The sequence below is a fragment of the Amblyomma mixtum genome, chromosome 3 (genome assembly GCF_055824585.1).
Source record: "Amblyomma mixtum isolate Tamu chromosome 3, ASM5582458v1, whole genome shotgun sequence".
Classification (NCBI taxonomy): domain Eukaryota; kingdom Metazoa; phylum Arthropoda; class Arachnida; order Ixodida; family Ixodidae; genus Amblyomma; species Amblyomma mixtum.
The window spans coordinates 126,945,805-126,964,819 of NC_143014.1; the positions used below are offsets into that span (position 1 = coordinate 126,945,805).

The 19,015-nt window shown below is 46.4% G+C and overlaps 1 protein-coding gene across 1 annotated transcript in view; it reads right to left on the minus strand.

Moving 5' to 3' along the window:
- Positions 1 to 17,151, minus strand: part of LOC149351768 (uncharacterized) — a 76,188-nt gene extending 59,037 nt beyond the window's left edge. Inside the window, exon 1 of the mRNA XM_089575643.1 lies at positions 17,053 to 17,151. Within this exon, the coding sequence (XP_089431769.1) occupies positions 17,053 to 17,082 (30 nt within the window). The 5' untranslated portion in view covers positions 17,083 to 17,151. The remainder of the gene's footprint in view (positions 1 to 17,052) is intronic.
- Positions 17,152 to 19,015: the final 1,864 nt, after the last annotated feature.

Consider the following 19,015-nt stretch of genomic DNA (forward strand, 5'->3'; position numbering starts at 1 on the left):
ATATGTTGTGGATAACCGCAAGTTTACACTTGTCATTAACTTCGTCGAGGACGGTTTATCCGACTCTGCAAAATTTATTTCTTTACCGTCATATCCACAGCCCCAGTTCACGGCAGTGCAGTGGAGGCAGGAAGTAAAACCATAGACTTAAGTAAAGCATGGATATAGGGATCAAAGCACAGCATCATAAGTAGGCGCCATAATTAATCATTACAAAAAAGAAACAACTGCTCATTTGACGTGACAGTAGCAATGACATGATCTAGCTAGTTTCATTCTCTGACAGATGAGGGAAAATGACATTTAAACGAATCTGTCCGGCAATAACTTTTAAAATCTTAGTAATTTGACTTTACGCGATAAAATGTAACCGGGATTAAGCATGTGTTACACTGATCCTGTACGTGTTTTTGGAGAAAATATGCAATGGAAGGATTCAGTCGAAGGCATTTTCTTCGTTTCTCAAGTATTTCCGAGCCCATATTGCCTTTGGCAGTTGTTGCACTGAAACTCCACGAGTATTTATTGTAAAAACTGCAAGCGGATAAGTTTTGAACTCATTCCTATTTATGAATTTCTGTCGTTGTCCATGGATACTACATTTACACGTGAAACCGCCGCGGTGGCTTAAGGGTTATGGGGCTCGGCTGCTGACCTGAAAGACGCGGGTTCGATCCCGGCCGCGGTGGTCATATTTCGATAGAGGCAAAATGCTAGAGGTCAGCGTACTGTGTGATGTCAGTGCATGTTAAAGAACCCCATGCGGTTGAAATCTTCCGGAGTCTTCCACTGCGGCTTCCCACATAACCTGAGTCACTTTGAGACGTTAAACCCCATAAAATCAAAACCTACACTTGCACACATTTAAAGTAGCAAGAATACGTTTTAGTTTCTACGGATGATGCCTAAACGTCTGCTCGCTTTGTATGTATGAAATCAATATGACAATTGCATGATACACTAGAAGTCATGAAAATGCCAAGATATGTTTAGTGGCAGACGACAAGCCCAAGTCATTAAGGGCAATTTTTCATAAAGAATTTTAACCGTATAACTGGAACACTAGTGTTACTAGTTCATTGTTCTAATACATTTCAAAGTGAACTATTCGAACGCAGCTAAACATGCGTGACCGAGCTGGATCTGGCTCCCGCATTTTAACGCATTTACGGGTTTCTTTTCTGCGCGGTTACAATGCATTTCCCGCTTTTAAAAAACAAACAAACAAAGAAAGCTATCGTTAAAGAGCAGCATGGCTATTCAGACAATGCATGTATTGAGGGAAAAGCAGCAGCTGGAAGCCGGCACGGTTCTCTGAACTCTTTCATACGGGAGGTAACTGTTTGCGCGTGTACCTTACGGCTGCAATAGGCGTCATGTCCTTCATACCGTGGGTGGTTTCGGCCGAAGGGCGATGGATAAGTGCAAGATCGCGGTGCACGTGAAAGCTCGTTCTAGCATAACCAACTGCAGGTTATGCAAGTGTGCTGCGAAGCCGGTAGGAGGCGAGGTAGGGGCACGTGAAGTGGGGGAGAACAGGGGGAGCGGGGGGGGGGGGGGGGGGGGGGGGTCAGAAGAGAAAGTGATGTGAGGCAAGCTGGGAGCCAGGTTCCTGGAGACCTTTGACCGCTTCGGGAAGAACAACCGCCTCCGACTCCTCATAGATGTTTCTCGAGAAAACTAGGCCACGCAAAACGGACGAAGAACGGACATAAACCTTCTGCAAGACCTGCTTTGCGTGTACATTTCGCTGCTGCTGCTTGTACTGCTGCTCTTGCAGCTGTGCGTGCGCTTCTCATCGCCATCAAAGCGCAGGTCTCGCGAGCCGGAACCGGCCTCCGTGCGAGCGCGGCATTGTGCAAGACGAGTATCTTTTTCCCAGCGATGCAGACAGTGCGAGACGGCGCTTTTCTGTCCGGTTGACAGACAAGCGTAAACGCTTCTCCGACAAAACCCTTAGAAAATAAAAAAAGGCCACTGGTATTGGCAATTGTGCTTCCGAGGTGGGCGCATGCCATATTTGCGAGGCGCTGCTACTTGCTGATCACGCCATACCTTCTTTCGTTTAGTTCGCCAGTAGCCAATGTACTGTCAGCATGAAATGAAAGGCAAACAAGACAGTGATAATAGAAACGGAGAAATGAGAAGGTTTTAGCTGAAAAAGAGTTAATACTTGTGCTCTCGATTTTCACTTCGATGGCGCGAAGACCGTATAGCGTGGAGGTGTTAATGAATACAGCCAGTATTTCTTCTGTAGTACCTGATATTTTACTCCTATTGCGTTCATGTTCAATTATCCTGTTCGTGTTTCACATCGCGCGAATGATACATCAGCGCGTACCCTTTGCCGTAGTATTAGTGCTCATGATTTCTCCTCCGTAGTCTCGTTATAAGGAGTCTAAAGGTAAACTTACATAAAAGAAAGCCAAGAGGAGTCTTTGGAAATTATATACATCTTTACGACGATCGTCATGGAACACTCAGAACACGACAAACAAAACAACTCATACAAGACTACGGATAATAGTACATACTTCCAGGTTTTTACTGCGCTTGGGTGGTATAAAAACAGCATCAAAACTCACAAACCACTCTTGGCACTACGACTGGCCGGCCGCTTACCAAACCTTGCTGTGAAAGCCAAATAAACAGCTTCTAACCACGACCACGCAGCTTTTGCTTTGCCAAGGAGCATGACATTCGTTGACATCTGAGAAAATTCAGGGCATTTATTTTTATTGAACTTCAGTTCTTGTTTCTGACTCGAATTAAGGAATTACAACGTAAGTCGACCACTGCAGAAGAAAAACTTAAGATAAATGAGAAAAATTTATCAGGTGGCTAATAATACTAAAGTGATCTTGTGGGTAGAGCGAAAGTTGAGAACCAAAGAAACAAAGAGAGAGACCATACTCGTTATCCAGCATTTGGGGAAAATGAGTAAGTTTAAGAGACCTCGACAACGTTTTCGAGACTTATATTCAGCCGCATATCATTGAGAGACTAATGAAGTAAGTAACCAATATTTTCCACTGACTGTTCAATTAATAAGGGAGGGGGGAGGGGGGAGATGGCTAAAGAAGGAGTGTCATTTGCCTCAACAGGTAAAGAGCCTGCATGACAGGTTAAATCCACCGAGGAAATATACGACGCTGGGCTTGTCGGTGTAGGCCATTTCCCTGATCTGTAAAGAGTGTGCCTGACAGATAAATTTATCATCATCGTCATCAGGCTGACTATGTCCACTGCAGGACAAAGACATGCCTCTTCAAATAACCCGGTCCTGTGCCAGCTGCGGTCCCTTATCCCCGCAAACTTCTTTATCTCATCTTGCGACCTAATTTTCTGCCGCCCCCTGCTACGCTTGCCTTCTCTTAATATTCACTCCATTACCCTTAACGACTTTCTCTTGAGTTCGCATTACTTGCCCTGTCCAAGCCTATTTTTTCTTGATTTAGAAATTCATGGGAGGGAAATTGCAGAGCTGGACTTGGTGGTGTAGGTCATTTTCTTGACCAGAAACGAGTATGCCTAAAAAGTAAATTCACGGGAGGGAGTTTACAAAACTAGGCTTGCCAGTACGGGCCATTTGCTTGACCGATAAAGAGTATGCCTGACAGATAATTCATGGGAGGGGATGTACTCAGCGGAAATGCGTTCAAAGCTGGGCTTGTTGGTGTGGCGCATTTTGGAACACCATAGGAGACGGGAGAACAGCGACGTAGAGACTGTGTTGCCATGCCCTCGGCTGTCCCAAACTTCGCACTGCTCCAAAATGCTCAAGTTCGGACAATGCGCGAAACAAAATAAGAAGCGCGAACAAACAAAGAAAACGAGTAAAATTATTTTAGCAAAAATTGTGTTGACGGCAATGAGCAAACACGGAACTGAGGTTTCGGGACGTTCACGTAGGCATCGGCCTTTGTACACATAGTTGCTCATGCGTGCGCGTGTAAGTGGATGCATTCCGCGTGAATGACTAATATAGTGACACACGATAACTCATGCCGATGCACCGGCTGAAAGAAAACGCAGTAAAGAGCGGAGCAACAGCCTCCAAAAGCTTCACCACTTTTGGCGAACGGCTAGCTTGCTTGCGTCTCCATAGAGATGAAGTGCATTGGGGGGTCTCGAGGTAGCAAGTGGGTGATTGTAGACAAGCGGAGGTGAGGTGCGGTACAGTTGTACACCATTTTTGTATCGTGGTAAGACAATGATTGGGAGCTTCCCTGCTGACTTGTTTCCCTTGTCGATAACATTATTGTATTAGCGCGCCGCCATAGACAAGCTAACCTCCCAAGACGGAGCGACGAACAACAAATACCGGTAGTGCCTTGCAGCGACGAGTCAGTGAACCCATTAACTAGATTGACGCCGCCACGACAGTGCGGACAAACGTGCCTAAGCCAGCTTTGTCGGTGTTAGACAAGTCGAGGGGATACATTTCTTGAGCATAGTTGTGTCAATCCTACAATCTTCCCTAAGCCCTTTTTACTCTATCCACACATTTTTAATGTTTTCCTTCCTTCTGTCGTATAGTTTCGCAAACATGCCTCCTCAAATGTTATCACTGCACGGTCATTGCACTGGAAAGCAGGCGCAGGCTGCACTGTCACGTACGTATTTATCTCACCACTGTTTCATTCGTGTCCGAGTGGGTGCGCGGAACCTCTACCCTCGTTTACATGAATACGAGAGAAATTCACTCGAGATAACTTTTTGAGGGAAAGAGCAGGTTTTGAGAAGGAAAGTTGTGGCTCGTCCTCTGCTCTCCTCCTCGTCGTTTTTGCACTTTCCCTCAAAACGTGGACTGAAATCGGCTTCTGTCGCATTCATGTAAACGTGCCTACTGGTAGCATTTGGCTGCGGGTCGTGCATGACCACTTGAAGAGGGAAACTTGCCGTTATAATGTTTGTACAGTAGTAGCCGTCCCGAAGAAAATTTGGAGGAAATATTCATGTCTGAAGAACACATTCTAACGTTTCAGATGAACTGATATATTCGAACCAGGCATATTGTTTAGCTGCTGATTCCCATTTTCTATCTTACTGGGAAAGTTCTGCTAGGGAGGAAACGTTTCGTTACTATGCGGACGCGCTTAAGAATTATTATTAATTTCTGATTAGAGCAAATGAAAAATAAATATTTTTCTTTTTTGGAAAGCAAATGGCGCAGTAATTGTCTCGTGTCTCGGCGGACACCCGAACCGCGCCGTAAGGGAAGGAAACAAGGTGGGAGTGAAAAAAGAAAGAGTTGGTTTATAGGGGTTTAACGTCGCAAAGTGACGTAGGCTATGAGGCCGTAGTTAAGGGCTCCCGAAATTTAGACCACTTGAGGTTCTTTAACGTGGACTGACATCGCACAGTACACGGGCCTCTAAAAGTTCGCCTCCATCGAAATCCGGGATCGAACCCACGTCTTTCGGGTCAGAAGCCGAATGTCATAACCCTTGAGTCACCACGGCGGCACCTAGAGCAAATGGGCAAAGGCATTACCGGAATGCATTACTCAGTTTACGTGTCCCGCCGTGTTTCCTTATTGCTGCATTCCGCTGGCTCGTGTTGCGGCTCAGGAAAGCTCGATAAAAGCTTATTAGTGCCATGAGCGATGCTACTCACTGGCGAAGGAACATAGAGTGGGTAATTAAATTCTGCAGCACGACTTCCCTCCAGGATGGCAATTAGAAATGCACGGCGCCTGGCGGCACTTGCACATTTCGCCGCAAGTACATCCCGTTTTCATTTTTTTTTTCAATACCAGCGCAGAGGACGAGCGCAGCGCGATCGGTACGCAGTTTTTCTGACCTCGCCAACTCTGATCCTAGAATGGCCCAGCTCTGAATTCCTGTTTCGTGCGCGTGCTATCGCGGAGAATGCAGCTGTAGGCATACGGTCAAAGTGACCGTCGCACAGTTCTGCGCAGGGGGGGCCTTTAACTATCCTGTAGCGATGGCTCATAAACAAAGCCATAATATTTGTTTCACCTGAAGGGGCGAGGAAGGGGGATGTTCTTTTCGCTGTTTTGGCAGTGGTTGGCGTGAATGTAGCGCGCTGCGCGAAACGAAGAATGAAAGTGACGGAGGCCGAAGCTCATGAAACCCCCATACGCTTTTATCCGAAAATTCCATTTTACAATGACATGGTGCAAGCGCGGCTCAGAGCTTCTATACTCCTCGTATGGGTCAGGACATAGAGCCATTTATACATGTTTTCTGTTGTCTTCCATTTGCATGTGGTCGAAATTTTGTTCCCTTTTTCACTGTATTCTTTTTTAAATACGGGTTGTCTTCCAATGAGCGCGTTGTGTGGTTCACGGATTGTAATTCCTTTCTTTCTTACTTACAGTTTCTGCCCCTGGGGAGTATGAATCCGCTGACGTGCTGGCGACCAACCAAGAAGGACTCCAGAAGTGCCAGCTTGACATGCTAATCTTCGTAGTGGACCGGACGTGAGCCCATGGATAATTCGAGACGTGCTTTTTGATGGAACACGCCTGGTTCCTAATATACGAATTGAAACATCGGTGTTCGCTTCTAACTGAGCGCGGAGAGAGTGCGGTGGGCCCCTCTCATAGTCGGCAGCCCTGAAGGCAGAAGAAAGACTGCGCGCTTCTTGCTCCACCAAACTAGAGTGCGAGCCAAACATGTGCGCACATTCGGCAGTGTAGAATCCCCCTCACCTGTTATCACGCGAGGTGGCTGCATAAAAGGCTTGCATAATGAAAAGTAATCACTGAACATCTGCCTCCTGGTCTGCGCGAGTTGATTCAGCTGCTTTGCCGAGTTCTAGCAGGGGCTTATTGCGGTCCTGTAGAGACTTTGCCGGCATACGCACATTTTCATTCAGATGTGAAGTGCAGCTCTGTTAAACTTTTTTAGGGCTGTAACATGAAGATGGTGCAAAAGTGGTTCAGGTGGTGCAGTACTATGGAAAAGACACAAGGTGTTTGTTGCCGGATGTATCGGCATATTTTGCCGTAAAATGAATAAATTCGATATAAGGAGACAACAGCAATAAATGAAGCGTAGGCGCCCGCATTCAATTCATCACTATAATATAACAATGTTTCAAGCATCCGCACCTGTTTCTTTATTAGAAACCAGCTTATCTTATCCTAGAGTACCCGGCCGCAGAACGACGCGCTTACAGTGCTCAGCAAGGACAACCGGTAACAAATTATTGTCTATGCTGTTTGTTTCTTCCTACGCCTTCCTTTTACTGAGCATAAAGTACTAACAGTTATAGATACCAACTATAGGCCATCAGCAAGTGGTTGTCAGATTTTCTATAAGCCCATGTTTTCAGATAATATAGATACAGGAGTAATTACCTGGATAAAGTAAGTTTTCTTACGCTCCTTACATTCGTAAGCAGCATGTTTTCGTTCCTGTGAGATGATAAGTATCCGATGTTCTGTGCATATTCTGCACTTCATGCGCAGTTATGCATCTAGGCGTCGGAGACTTCCTTATTCCCCAATTTGAAGCAGCAAGGTTTCGTTTGTTACCAAATAATGGGCGCGCGAAAGGTGTCATAAAATTGCCACTTGAAGTTGCGTTCCCATGGCGCCGTGGACGACAAAGACCATGAAAAAGGACCGAGCTTGCAAGGAGCAAGCTAGGCCTCGTCTGGCTCGCTTGTCCGGCCAAGTCGCGAGCCATCCCCGAGGCTATTGTGGCGATCCGCGGCCGGCGCTCCGTTTCTTCCGCGAGCTGCGTGGCACTGCTCGGCGCGGAGCGCGGGATACTGGACTGTGCCAAGGTCTTCCGATGCCTCGGTCACGATGCCACTTCGCTGGGCACGGTGGCCGTACAACCAAGGCGCCTGCCAGAGGCGGCGCTCCATTCGTGAGTTGGCCCGCGAACACTGGCCAGAAGCGTATGGGCTGACTGATCGCTTTTCCTTTCTGTCGGCAGGTACCAGAGACCAGAAGTGAACACTAACTCGACTGCGATGTCAAAATATCTGCGAGCGTTTGTATACCGCGTGGAAAAAAAGCTGCGGTAAGGGGAGAAAGAGAGAGAGAGATAGACTCTTTAATGAAATACAGGGAATTTAGCCGGCGTTTCAATATCGCTGGCATGCTACTCTGCGTAGGGAGGGGAATTTGGGAGATAAATACAGAAGGAGAGCAGCGTGGAAGAGGTAAAAGAAAAAAAAACGAAGATAAAATGCGGCCATGAAATGGGTACTAAGGATGCAATGGCGAGTACTGATGTAACCTATGGAATGGAGTGCCTAGTCCGACAAATGGGCTTACGAAGTTCACTGCATGAAGAATGCATGAAGGTAACGTGCAAGTGAATTTAGAGCTTATCGAGATGTCCAATGTCTTTTAAATATGTAAAAAGAAAGTTCATTGCAAGTCTCTGTTGCCTGAAGCAGGCTAAGGGACCTAAAACTTTGTCCATTGTTAGGGGCACTGGGCACAGCTTCTGCATGCAATGTTCATAGTACGCACGCTCGTTAGCATACGCAGGGCACTCAAGCAAGATATGTTCCACAGTTTCTATCAAGGCACAGTTGTCACAATGCGGACTGTTCATTTGTCCAAAACGGTATCGCAAGCCGTTTGTATATGCAGCATTCAGACGAAGTCGGTGATAAAGTGTTTCCAGTTGTCGAGGAATTCTGGGTGAGAGTCTTTATCTAAGATGTGGGTCGATTGAGTGAAGAAATTGGTACTGATGTGTCGGCAAACTCCAAAGCCGATACGTTTCTTCGTAAGCAAGACTTTTAGCCGTTTGGGACGCATCAGATTTCGTGAAAAAAGTTCGAATGTATCTCTGATGTTGATGGCCCTTACGGGCCGCTTCATCTTATTTTTCATTAGCCAGAATGCCACAGTGAGCAGGTACCCACTCAAATGTTATGCAGTGGCCTGCGGCAATAGCTAAATGATGTATATAGCCGATGTCCAGGGAAACTGGCTGGTGATTCGTTTTCTTCAGCAGGTTGGCCAGGATCTGCAGAGATGCTTTTGAATCGGTGAAGATAACCCAACGGCCGGCGGTTCGGCGCAGGATGTAAGAAACAGCTTCCTTAATGCCGTGAAGCTCAGCTGTCGTAGAGGATGTCCTCCGCTGAAGCCGGTAAGAAAGGGCATTGCTTGTTGAGGGCACATAAAGGCCACAAGAAGAAGTTTTTTAGTAGGTGAACCATCGGGGAAGATATGGGTGTGCTGCGAGCTCCTGTGCAGTGTCCTGCAAGCGATGTTGACACTGGTAGCAGGCGCGTTTCCCGTTCACGTGCTTCAAATTCTTTCAAGGAAGAGTGTGTACCTTCAGACTGCAGAGCTCGTCCACAAGCTAGCGTTCCTCTGAGCTTGACCAAGCATGCCATTGTGGTATCGCAGATGGATCTTAAGCCCTGGTAGTCATGTGTAACTGACGCACCACCTTCGCCGCCGCGTCCGCGATCTCGTGCACATTGGCGTCTCTTAACGCTTTGCTAGAAGTCCCCAGACCAACCGCCGTACCCAGCGTTCAGCAATGCACCCGATGCTTCAAAAAGCAGCGTGATCATTCGAACAACGCCAACACGCTTGAGAGGTCGGCAGGTGAGGCCGATGTCGCAGCTCTCACCAACGAACCGATGGCTTCATGAGCTGCATGCGGAAGACAATAGCCATTGTGCCAAGCCGCCGCTCTTTCCGGCCAGGTATTGTAAGATGGACATCTTCCCGAGCACGACGCCGCATGTGTAGGCCTGGGGTGGTGCTGCGTTACAGTGAAGTCGCCCATTCTTTGTTTGTTTTGTTTTGTTCTTTGAAGCTTTTGAAATTATATTGACGCATTATATTGGCGGCGTTTGCACGTCCCGAGGGTCGCATGTTTCAAAAAGCTGTATCCACTGCAGGAATAGAAATCACATAAGCGAACAACCACTTGAACGGGCCAGACCTAGCTCTAGGGGAGGCTCTTTATGCCCCCGCCAATTTCAAGATTTCTTTGCAAAATATAGAGACAGCTGTAGACAGATTTAAGAGGCCTAATGCTGACTGGCAAATTTATTGATTTCTTAAATCATAGATACTGTTCTCCTGAGCTATCAAAAATACTTGCTTGACCGAAAGTCTCCGGCTGCTCGAATTCCCTTTGTGCGTATGTCAACTTCTCAAGTAGTACTATATAAAGGAGAGGCTACAATAGCGAATCATAAAACAATATCAAAGTTGAAGACGAGAGATGGGCTTCTTTTAACAGAGGCACTAAGTGCACAAGTCCAGTACTAATAGGCACTTTACTTCGGCTCTCTTCTGGTCCGGGAAAAAAAAAGTTTGAATACGGATGCTTACATAGGGATGTGGCGCATTTTATTTGTGCATAATTTGGAGACTTCATAAAATGTCGTTAAAGGACTCGGAGAAGCTGTTTCATGACTAGGCTCTTTCCACATTTCAGAGTGTGCGTCTTATCTTTGGGATATGTACTGCACTCACACGCTAGATTTATTTTTTTGTTTGTTTTCAAGCACCTATGCTCTCAAGTTTGCCACCCTCATCAGATTTATTATCCGGCCGTCTCAGTGACGTTCCTTATTGTAATAAAAAATTCCCTTAATTAGACTTCGAAGTCCCTATTTCAGCCTCTTTTTTCCTGGAGCAGTATTGAAAATCCAGCAATTTGGAAAATAAGACACGAAGGTTAAGGTATGCTTAAAGTGCAGCGAAAGCACGGCCGGCCACACACCTGGAAAAGGGCAGTTTATTACATTTCGCTTTAAAACACAGCTGCCGCGGGCGGGACTGGCATAGCGTTGCGTGCGGGTGGAGTGCGGATAGAAAGCGCTGTGCACAACGAGAGACGCACGCCTCATTCACTGCGTTGTTCTGCGTCGTGGACGCACCTTTCATCCTTCCTTCCCAGCACTGTTCCCAACCCGCATGCACGAAACAAGCTAGCGTCTAGTTCTAGGTACAGCTTTATTCGCAGTTTAGACTATGGTGGTGGAAGTGGTCTACACCCTCCACTGGATTTGTGGAAAGGAAAGGCGCACCACTTTCCAGTAAACACCTGAACTTTCCTCAAAAACCACTAAATAACTCTCCGCTGTTGCGGTGCCAGGCTTTCCACCTGCGTGATGCTGCGTGGTGGGACACTGACTCCACCGTTGTACACCCAATGTTTGGCTCTATGACTAAGCTATTACATCTTTCGCTGTAAAAAAAGAAAGAGAAAATTTCGATCCTCACAATTACCTGAAAACGCATGTAGATTTCCTTTTCGTCAGATTTTAGGCCTAAAATATTCTAAAGAAGGAAAATTCTCTAAATGGGGCATCACTGGACCGACTATACACAATGTTCATCATTTTTCACAAAAACTTACCCTACTCGCACTCTTTAATGTGTACACAGCGTGTCAAGTTCAAAAATAAAACAAGAGGACCTTCTAGGAATTTTTTAACGTGATAAGCCACATTTCAAGCGATTCAAAACGAAAAGCTTCATAAACTATTATCTATGTAGGAAGGTCGTGCGGTGGGCCCTTCCCTGAAAGCGTTAATAGCGCCATGTAGTGAGTAAAGCGTAGCAAAAATGTGCTCGTAATTTTTTAAACTGAGCTTTCTTTAGACGTCATGGCAGTATGTGTCTACGACCGAAAACGGTTGCGACATGGAAACAGCCGCTGACCTCGCATTGCACCGGATATAGTCCCTCTGCTGCAAAAGGTTGTGCATACAAATGACCCTCACGTCTGCCCTCTCGGTAACCTCTCATAAAGTCGGTGAAAGGCTCACCGAAGGACTGAGTAGCGAAAGCACCGACACTCAGCCCCCATTTTCCGGTCTTAAACGTTTTTTACTGACCACAAAAGGGAGAAGAGAGGCAACGGCTAGACGTAGACGCATGGACCCAGGTGCATCCATGAGGCATAACGTTACCTGGAGTTGGCCTCACATCCAAGACGAGGCCGACACCTTACAGTTTACAGCTTGCCATCTGTACGTCTTTATTGTCTCACAATTTCCTGGCTCTCAAGTGGGTAGCTGCTGCTGGCGCCAGAAAACCACGGGCCGAGTACTCAAGGATGTTTGCGCGTTGGCGCATTTGCTGCCCTACGCCGCCGGGCGCTGGAGATTACAGAAGTGAAAGCCGCGAGGCAGTCACGAACGGTTCTCGAGCGCGATATGTTTCGACCACGCTGCCCTGATTCACTAGTGCCAGCTATAGCTTTTAATTCAGTGCCGGCAGATAGAGACAACAAGAGTATACGCTAGACCTTTCTTATGCAATTTAGAAAAAAAAAATATACGTAAAAAAAGAGATTCCGGTGATATGACCAGTGCACGTAAGTATTCCTCTATAACTCGCAAGGTTTACTTGAAAAAAGAACTTTAGGCCTATTTCAGGCTTCAGCATTTGCTGCGCCTTCAGTCCTATATATGTCACTACTACCATTTCTAAAACAATTGGTGCTCGTTTACACTTATGCGGGGGGGGGTGTCAATTCTTTTTTTTTTTCCAGATAGGCCAGTGTGTATCGCGCTTGACCCAAAATGGAAATACTATATGTGGCGTGAATGATCTAGATACAGCTACGCTCAGGCACATACGACTGACTTGCTACCCTCTTCGGTTGGAACAGCTCGCGTCATCAATGCCCGGGTAACGATTACCGCCTCGTATATCCACTGTCGCCTTGCGCCGTGCCGTATATCTGCCAGGCTAGTTCACATCCGGCCATTTGGGTCAGGGACAGCCGCGGCCGCATCTTCCTCCGCCGCCGCCGCCACGGCCGGCCGGCCGGAGGTGCGCGCGCTCCTCTGACCGCGCTCGTCCATCGGGGCGGTCGGGCCGGCCGTGTGGTAGCGCCGCGCTCTCTCCACCGTGTGAAATATGCTCGACAGGCGGCCCATCGCCTTCGCTTTGACCGCACAGAGTGTGCGCGATAATTTGGTGCGGTCGCGGGCAATCGGAACGGTGATGAGCCGACGCTTCTAGCCGAAGGCGTCTGTTATTATTCCGGCGACGGCAGTTACGAGCCAATTACAGCCAACTTCCCGCGTGGCGCAGCGCGAAGAATAAAAACGACCTGCGAGAGTATCGCATTAAGGAACTATCGTCGAAGGGGATGCATGGCGCGGCGTGGTGCAGACATTTCCATCGAAATGGCCCCCGCTGCTTCGTCCGTTCCTCGTTTGTCAGAAATTTCAGCGTGCACTATACCAGCGCGCCGAGAAGTATGCCCGCGGGAAGTGCACTGCGGTGTCCGGGGTTTCGGAGGCGCGTGTTAAGTCGTGCATTTGCCAAACCGGCACTGAATTTCTCTTGTGAGCATCTGAATCACCGGCTAGTTTTCGGCAGCAGAGAAACCATGTCGGTCTCGGCAGCTACAAGTCCTTTTCACATATTCCGCTCTCGTATTCCAGAATTGAATCTTTATCGACGCGGACCTGGCGCGGAAGCCTCACTTCGTTTTTCCGTTTTGCATCAAACCGGGATCTATGCATCGTTTCCTCCTCCTATGTGGCCGCTTCGTTTTATTTAAGAGTTCTGGGAAATTCCTCGAATAGTTCGGTCTGAGCTTAAATGTTCCTGTTTTCCTTTTTCTCACGAACCTCTGTATCCGGGCACGCTGACAAAAGTATTTGTTCAGCTACATGCTACACTTTCTTGTGTAATCTATGAGGCTGTACCTTAGTACACTACATTCACATTTTATCTCTTTTAATTCGCAATTCCTGTTCTCTATTTCTTCCTCGCTTTTTTTTTTCTATTCCTCTCGTGGCGTTTTTCACTTACTCGCGAAATTGAGAAAATTAAATTGTACTTGCTGTCATTTAAGGCCTTCGTTTCATTCCTTACTTCACCACAGCTTGATTCTTGGCCTGCCTCACACAGTGGCCATGAGCCGTTCTATTTCTTAAGTCAACAGGTACAACGTAGTTCAGAACGAGTGCGTAAGAAACACTCGTGTCCTTAGAACAGCACAAGAATTTGCTTCCACGAAACAAACAACACTTTGCCTGCCATCCCCGTGCAACTGACGGTGTTTTGTTTTGTTGCGGTTTTGTTGCAGTGGAAGCAGTTTTGCTGCTAAGTGCCGTTCAGCTGCTTATAAAGATTTGAGACGACGTGCTTGTCATGAATAGTTATCGGCGCATCGAGGCCTTGTCAGGTGACTGTGATATTTGCTGGGGTATATTATTGCCGTATTGAAGTCGCTTGAATGGTGAAAACTGCTAGCACATTGTTTTCTGAGCGTAAAAAAGCTGCTATTTGTCACTAGTTTCATGGTTATTTATAACAAGAGTGCATTCAGAAACGTACCGACGGCGGAGTTCGGCGAGCCTAAACGTTCCGCTAGGCATCTGCTGGAGAGTACAAACTCTTACTTTGGAGCTAAGCGCTATGAGTACTTTCTCCACGTCGTGCCCATCGCATTTAGAGGCAGTACTGCTTGTCATTTCTTGGAATGATCGATAAATCAGTATCCGTCATCTTGGTCTCTCTTAAAATGATCGATGAGTCAATCTCAATCGGAGAGGAACGCAAGGCTGTCCGACAAACAGAACAATGATAGCTAATGACAGATCGGGACCTGCGCATGTTTCCCCATACTGGAACTGCATCGGATCCGTGTCGTATAATCGCTGCGTTTCTTCTGATACGTGAAATATTAGGCAGTAACTTTAAGCAGTAAACTAATAACATTATGAGGTTAAGTAATGACGAGCACCTAAGTCACGAAGCTTTTCAGCTTCCTTTTTATCTTTATCTTGTCATAACGCGAGAACATTACAAAGCGGTAATAAATGAAGAACCGCAGAAAAAGAAACGAGAGAAAGAGCCGTGTACAAGACTTCTAAATTCTTGGCAACCGCTGATCGCTTGTGTTCTTTTGAAATGTTGAGATGCGAGATTGTGTAAAAAGTGTATTGCGCTTTGTTTTATCTTTTGAGTGCCAATTGGAGCAGCATTATCTGTGTACAGGGAAGACGAGGCAACCATCCTGGTAGCTTGATGGGGTAGAGCGAATTCCGTTGGGACTAAAAATGAAATGAAGAATCTGCTTCTAAAAATTTAGTAATTAAACAGAGGGCCAGATACTGACCTGTCATTGAAGCAGCCATGATGTTCATTAATTATGGGTACTCTCTCCTCAAGCAAAAATGAAAGCGAAATCGTTGATATAAAACCAGGGCTGGGCATGATACTTTAAAATAGTGCCTATGTTACCAATAGCCGATACAGATACTCGATGCTGTATCGTCAGTTCTTCGATACATTACTTAAATCGCCAGTATTAATGAATATAAGCGCTAATATTATTAGCTAAGTTAAAAAAATTTTACGTGATTTCAAGCATCTATAGTGCATTCGATATAGGGCACTGTTTTTAAAGGTTTTAAAGTAATCTGGCGAAACAGATTTTTTTAAGGTCCACTGTGGGCGCAGCTGGTTTTTTTTTGGAACTTATAGCATTGGACTGAAGCCATGGTGCGCTGAAATGATCACTTGCATAAGAAACCTAGCTGAATCTTTTTTTTTTTTAATCTAGCGTTCTTCAAACTTCTCTGTGAGCACTTCACGGCATACGAATAAATTTGAAACTTTTTCGGGTGCTTTTCGTTTGTTACTACAGCCTTTAACGGGCTGCCTCTGTCTTTGCCCTGTGCTAAAAGGTGCAGCCTCCGTTCGCTTGGGAAATCGAAAGGTGTTTTCTCCAGCACTGTGTTTAACAGACTGTGTGTTTTCCAGAAGTTGAACATTCTGCGAAAAAGCTACAAGGAAAACAATAAAAATAAAAGGGGTGAAAGTTATCGTTAGACATATCCCCCGAATCTCTGTTATTTAAATGCTAACTGCTTTCATTTTTGGCTGGCAATACCCAATACCGATAAAAAAATGTATCGAAGATACATGAATCTTCGATAGGGCCTATGGCTTTGTAAACCGTTATAAGGTAAATGTACGCCAGGAAATACTAGAATATTTAACGAGAAATAAACCATCACATCTATCCCCTGACTTCTAGATGATTCGGTTGCTCTCTGTGTGCTAGCCTGTGGCATAAACATGCAACCGATTTACATCAATTAGTAAATAGCCTGCAGAAGTCGGAAGTTCCGTCGCATCACTGCTTGTCAAGTGCACGGTCACTGTAGCCATCTAAAGAGTAGAACTTACAGCTTCCTCAATGCAGTCGAGTATTGTTTTTTGTTCGTAAATAACAAACAGGGAATGTCTCTAACAGAAGAAGAAGCAGTATTTGAAAATCAAGTACAATAAATTAACAAAATACTTTCTTAACACCGCATTACTCAAGGGCTGCGCGTAATGTTTTTACCACTCGGAAATGCACGTTGGCCTTATCGCACAATCACAAAATGCCATGGTGACTAAGAGAGGTTTAACACATATTTTATGCAAACTGTTTTTGTCCAGAACAAGATGAGCTTTCGGCTGCTGTTTTGGAGTGTACTGCCCGCTTTCCTATCACTGTAGCATACTAGACCTTCACCACGTATTTAGCAACCACGCACGAAATTATTTGCACCTTTTTGCGTGACAACACAAAATACAGGACCACAGAGGAAATTTTATATACATAGCTACTTCTTAAATGTTCTGCTGTGAAGAATGAGGTTAATTGCTTGGTACCGTCTCAACTGCTACGTCTACATCAACGGCTCATTTGCGTCCACGTCCACCGTCATGCAGGCGCCAACAGGCTCCCTCTTACTGTATCCTTACTGTAGCTGTTGGGCAATAGGCGATGCGGGCGGGGCACTATGATTCTGATCTACTTTTATTGCACACTCTAACGAATATATCTTTATTGCAACCCGCGATACACCAATGGTGCTGGTGAGCCCCTTCTGTCAGCCTCACCATAGTACACTCTGTATCCTTATCGCGGTCACGCTCAGCCGCTATGCTTCTGTGACGCACACAAAACTTGTCAGACGCCTCTTCCACATTCTAGATTAGCCAGTTAGTGCCGGAAGTGCCGTTATGAGCTTGATAGCGGCCGTACAATGCATGAAGCATAACGTGAACTTGGCTGGAGGAACTCATCAGTGGCATCAGCAGCTAATACGCACCTGAGTCCGCATGTTGCGCCACAGCGTCATGCTGAAAGGTTGCTTGCCGAATGTTGCGCAGCGTGAAGCGTTGAAGCTGGCGGCGCTGTAAGGCGGTGTCCCCACGCCATAACTTCCAACACCGTTTTCTGTAAGAGACAGAGTAGCGTCCGTCCCCGCTCTTGCGTGGCGTCATCGGCGTTCTTCGCGGTGTGACACATACCAGGAGTACGCACCTCTTCGCATCGTTGACTCCAAGTGTGGCAAACCGCGACGGCCTTGGCAAGCGCGACCAAGCATGCGTTCATCGGATCCGCGTCAATGTTTCTTGCTTAAGTCGTTTTCTATTCGAAATTCAGCAATGCAGTACCCCAAAATGCGCAACGCACGACAGGACACGGATGCTTACGTGACTTCCGCGTGCAGGCTCCGCTCCACACCTTCTGGGTTCTTTGCGGACGTTGTGGCGTGTTCGGACCGCGACTCATGCCCCCCTCGGGCTGGAAGTTTGTTGCTCGTTTGTGGGGCAGGGTCACATATATGGTCTGCTCGCCACGACATGGCGCCTTATGCTGCTCGAGGCATGGGTCTAAACGAAACCTCGTGAATGGCTTTTGCGGCGAGTGCATGTCTGCGTTTTACTTGTTGTTTTTCGAATCTGTTGTTTTCGAATCACTGGCTTTCACTGACTGTCGCTATCTTTTTTTGTGATGTCCAAACCTGAGCACTGGACAGTGGGAACAAACTCACACATATTTCTCTGATTATATTTATTCATGGCTCGACGTTCTTTCAGCAAAAAAACTTGCGTAGCAGCATCTATTGCAAGTTTAAGTGAGCTCATTGCATTTTTATTACCCAGGTTAAGCCTGTAAACAGCCTGCATTTTCCGCTAAAGATTGTCTTTGTTCTCAAGGCCGTAAAGTCTTGTCAGGAAAAGAAAACGATGCGTCGCTTTTATTTGAGCGCACAGCAAGAGGAAGAAAGTGAAACACGCTACAAATAATTCACGCACGCTCGTACTGAAGTGAAACGCCTCACTTAGTGCGTGTTGCAACTATCTCAGGTTTTTAGTAGCTACCCACGTTGCCAACAAATCGGTGACAATAGAGAGGCTTGACATTAGTTGCGCATTCCTTACCCCCTACAATGACCTTTAGCTTTACTTAAAGAGACAACTCCCAGGACCTGTAGAAATCATTTATTCTTCGCAACTTCTTGCTGTGGAAATGCCCCGTAGTTGTTGTTGCCCCATAGGCGCATAACTGGCTCACTTTGCCAGTTGACACCTCAACCGTGACGTAAGGAAAGGCACGAACGCGTATTCAAAGGTGGCTTCCAGCTAGCGTTCGTGTTACTCTAACTGCGTGGTTGAGGTGTCAACCGGCAAAGTTATACGTCTTCCCTTTCCTCGTATATAGGATGGGGGGAGGGGGACGGGTGCTCTAGATCACTTCCAGTCCCTTGGTCTACCGCCAATAAGGCTAGACTGGGAACTAGACTGTCTAATTTGTTACGTTCAAGCGGGCCCTGTACAGCGCCGGGAAAAATGGATTGAAAGGGGCAGTTCATGATGCACAACAACGATATGAATCAAGCGTGCGTCTTTCGTCGTGCACAGTGCTTCCTATAGTCGCACCCTGCACTTCACCCGCACGCCGCGCTTGGTCAGTGCCGTACTCTGCAGCCGCATTTTAAAGTGAAATGTGATCAAAATGACCTGTTCCAGTTCGTGTTGCCGGCTGTTCTTTCGCTGTAGTTTAAGCATGCCTTAACCTTCCTGTCATTTTCTTTTTTGGCCACGTTCAAACGTTAGTGAGTTCCCGCTCTTGGCGCCCTCTCTCCGAGTGTCTGTCACTAATGCCACACACAAAAAAATGGTGTGCTTCCTATAGCATGAATATCTCAGTGTTATTTTACCTTTATTAAGTGTCAGTATTCTTTAATAACACCTTTGCTTACTTATTGTTCTATATGAATTTTG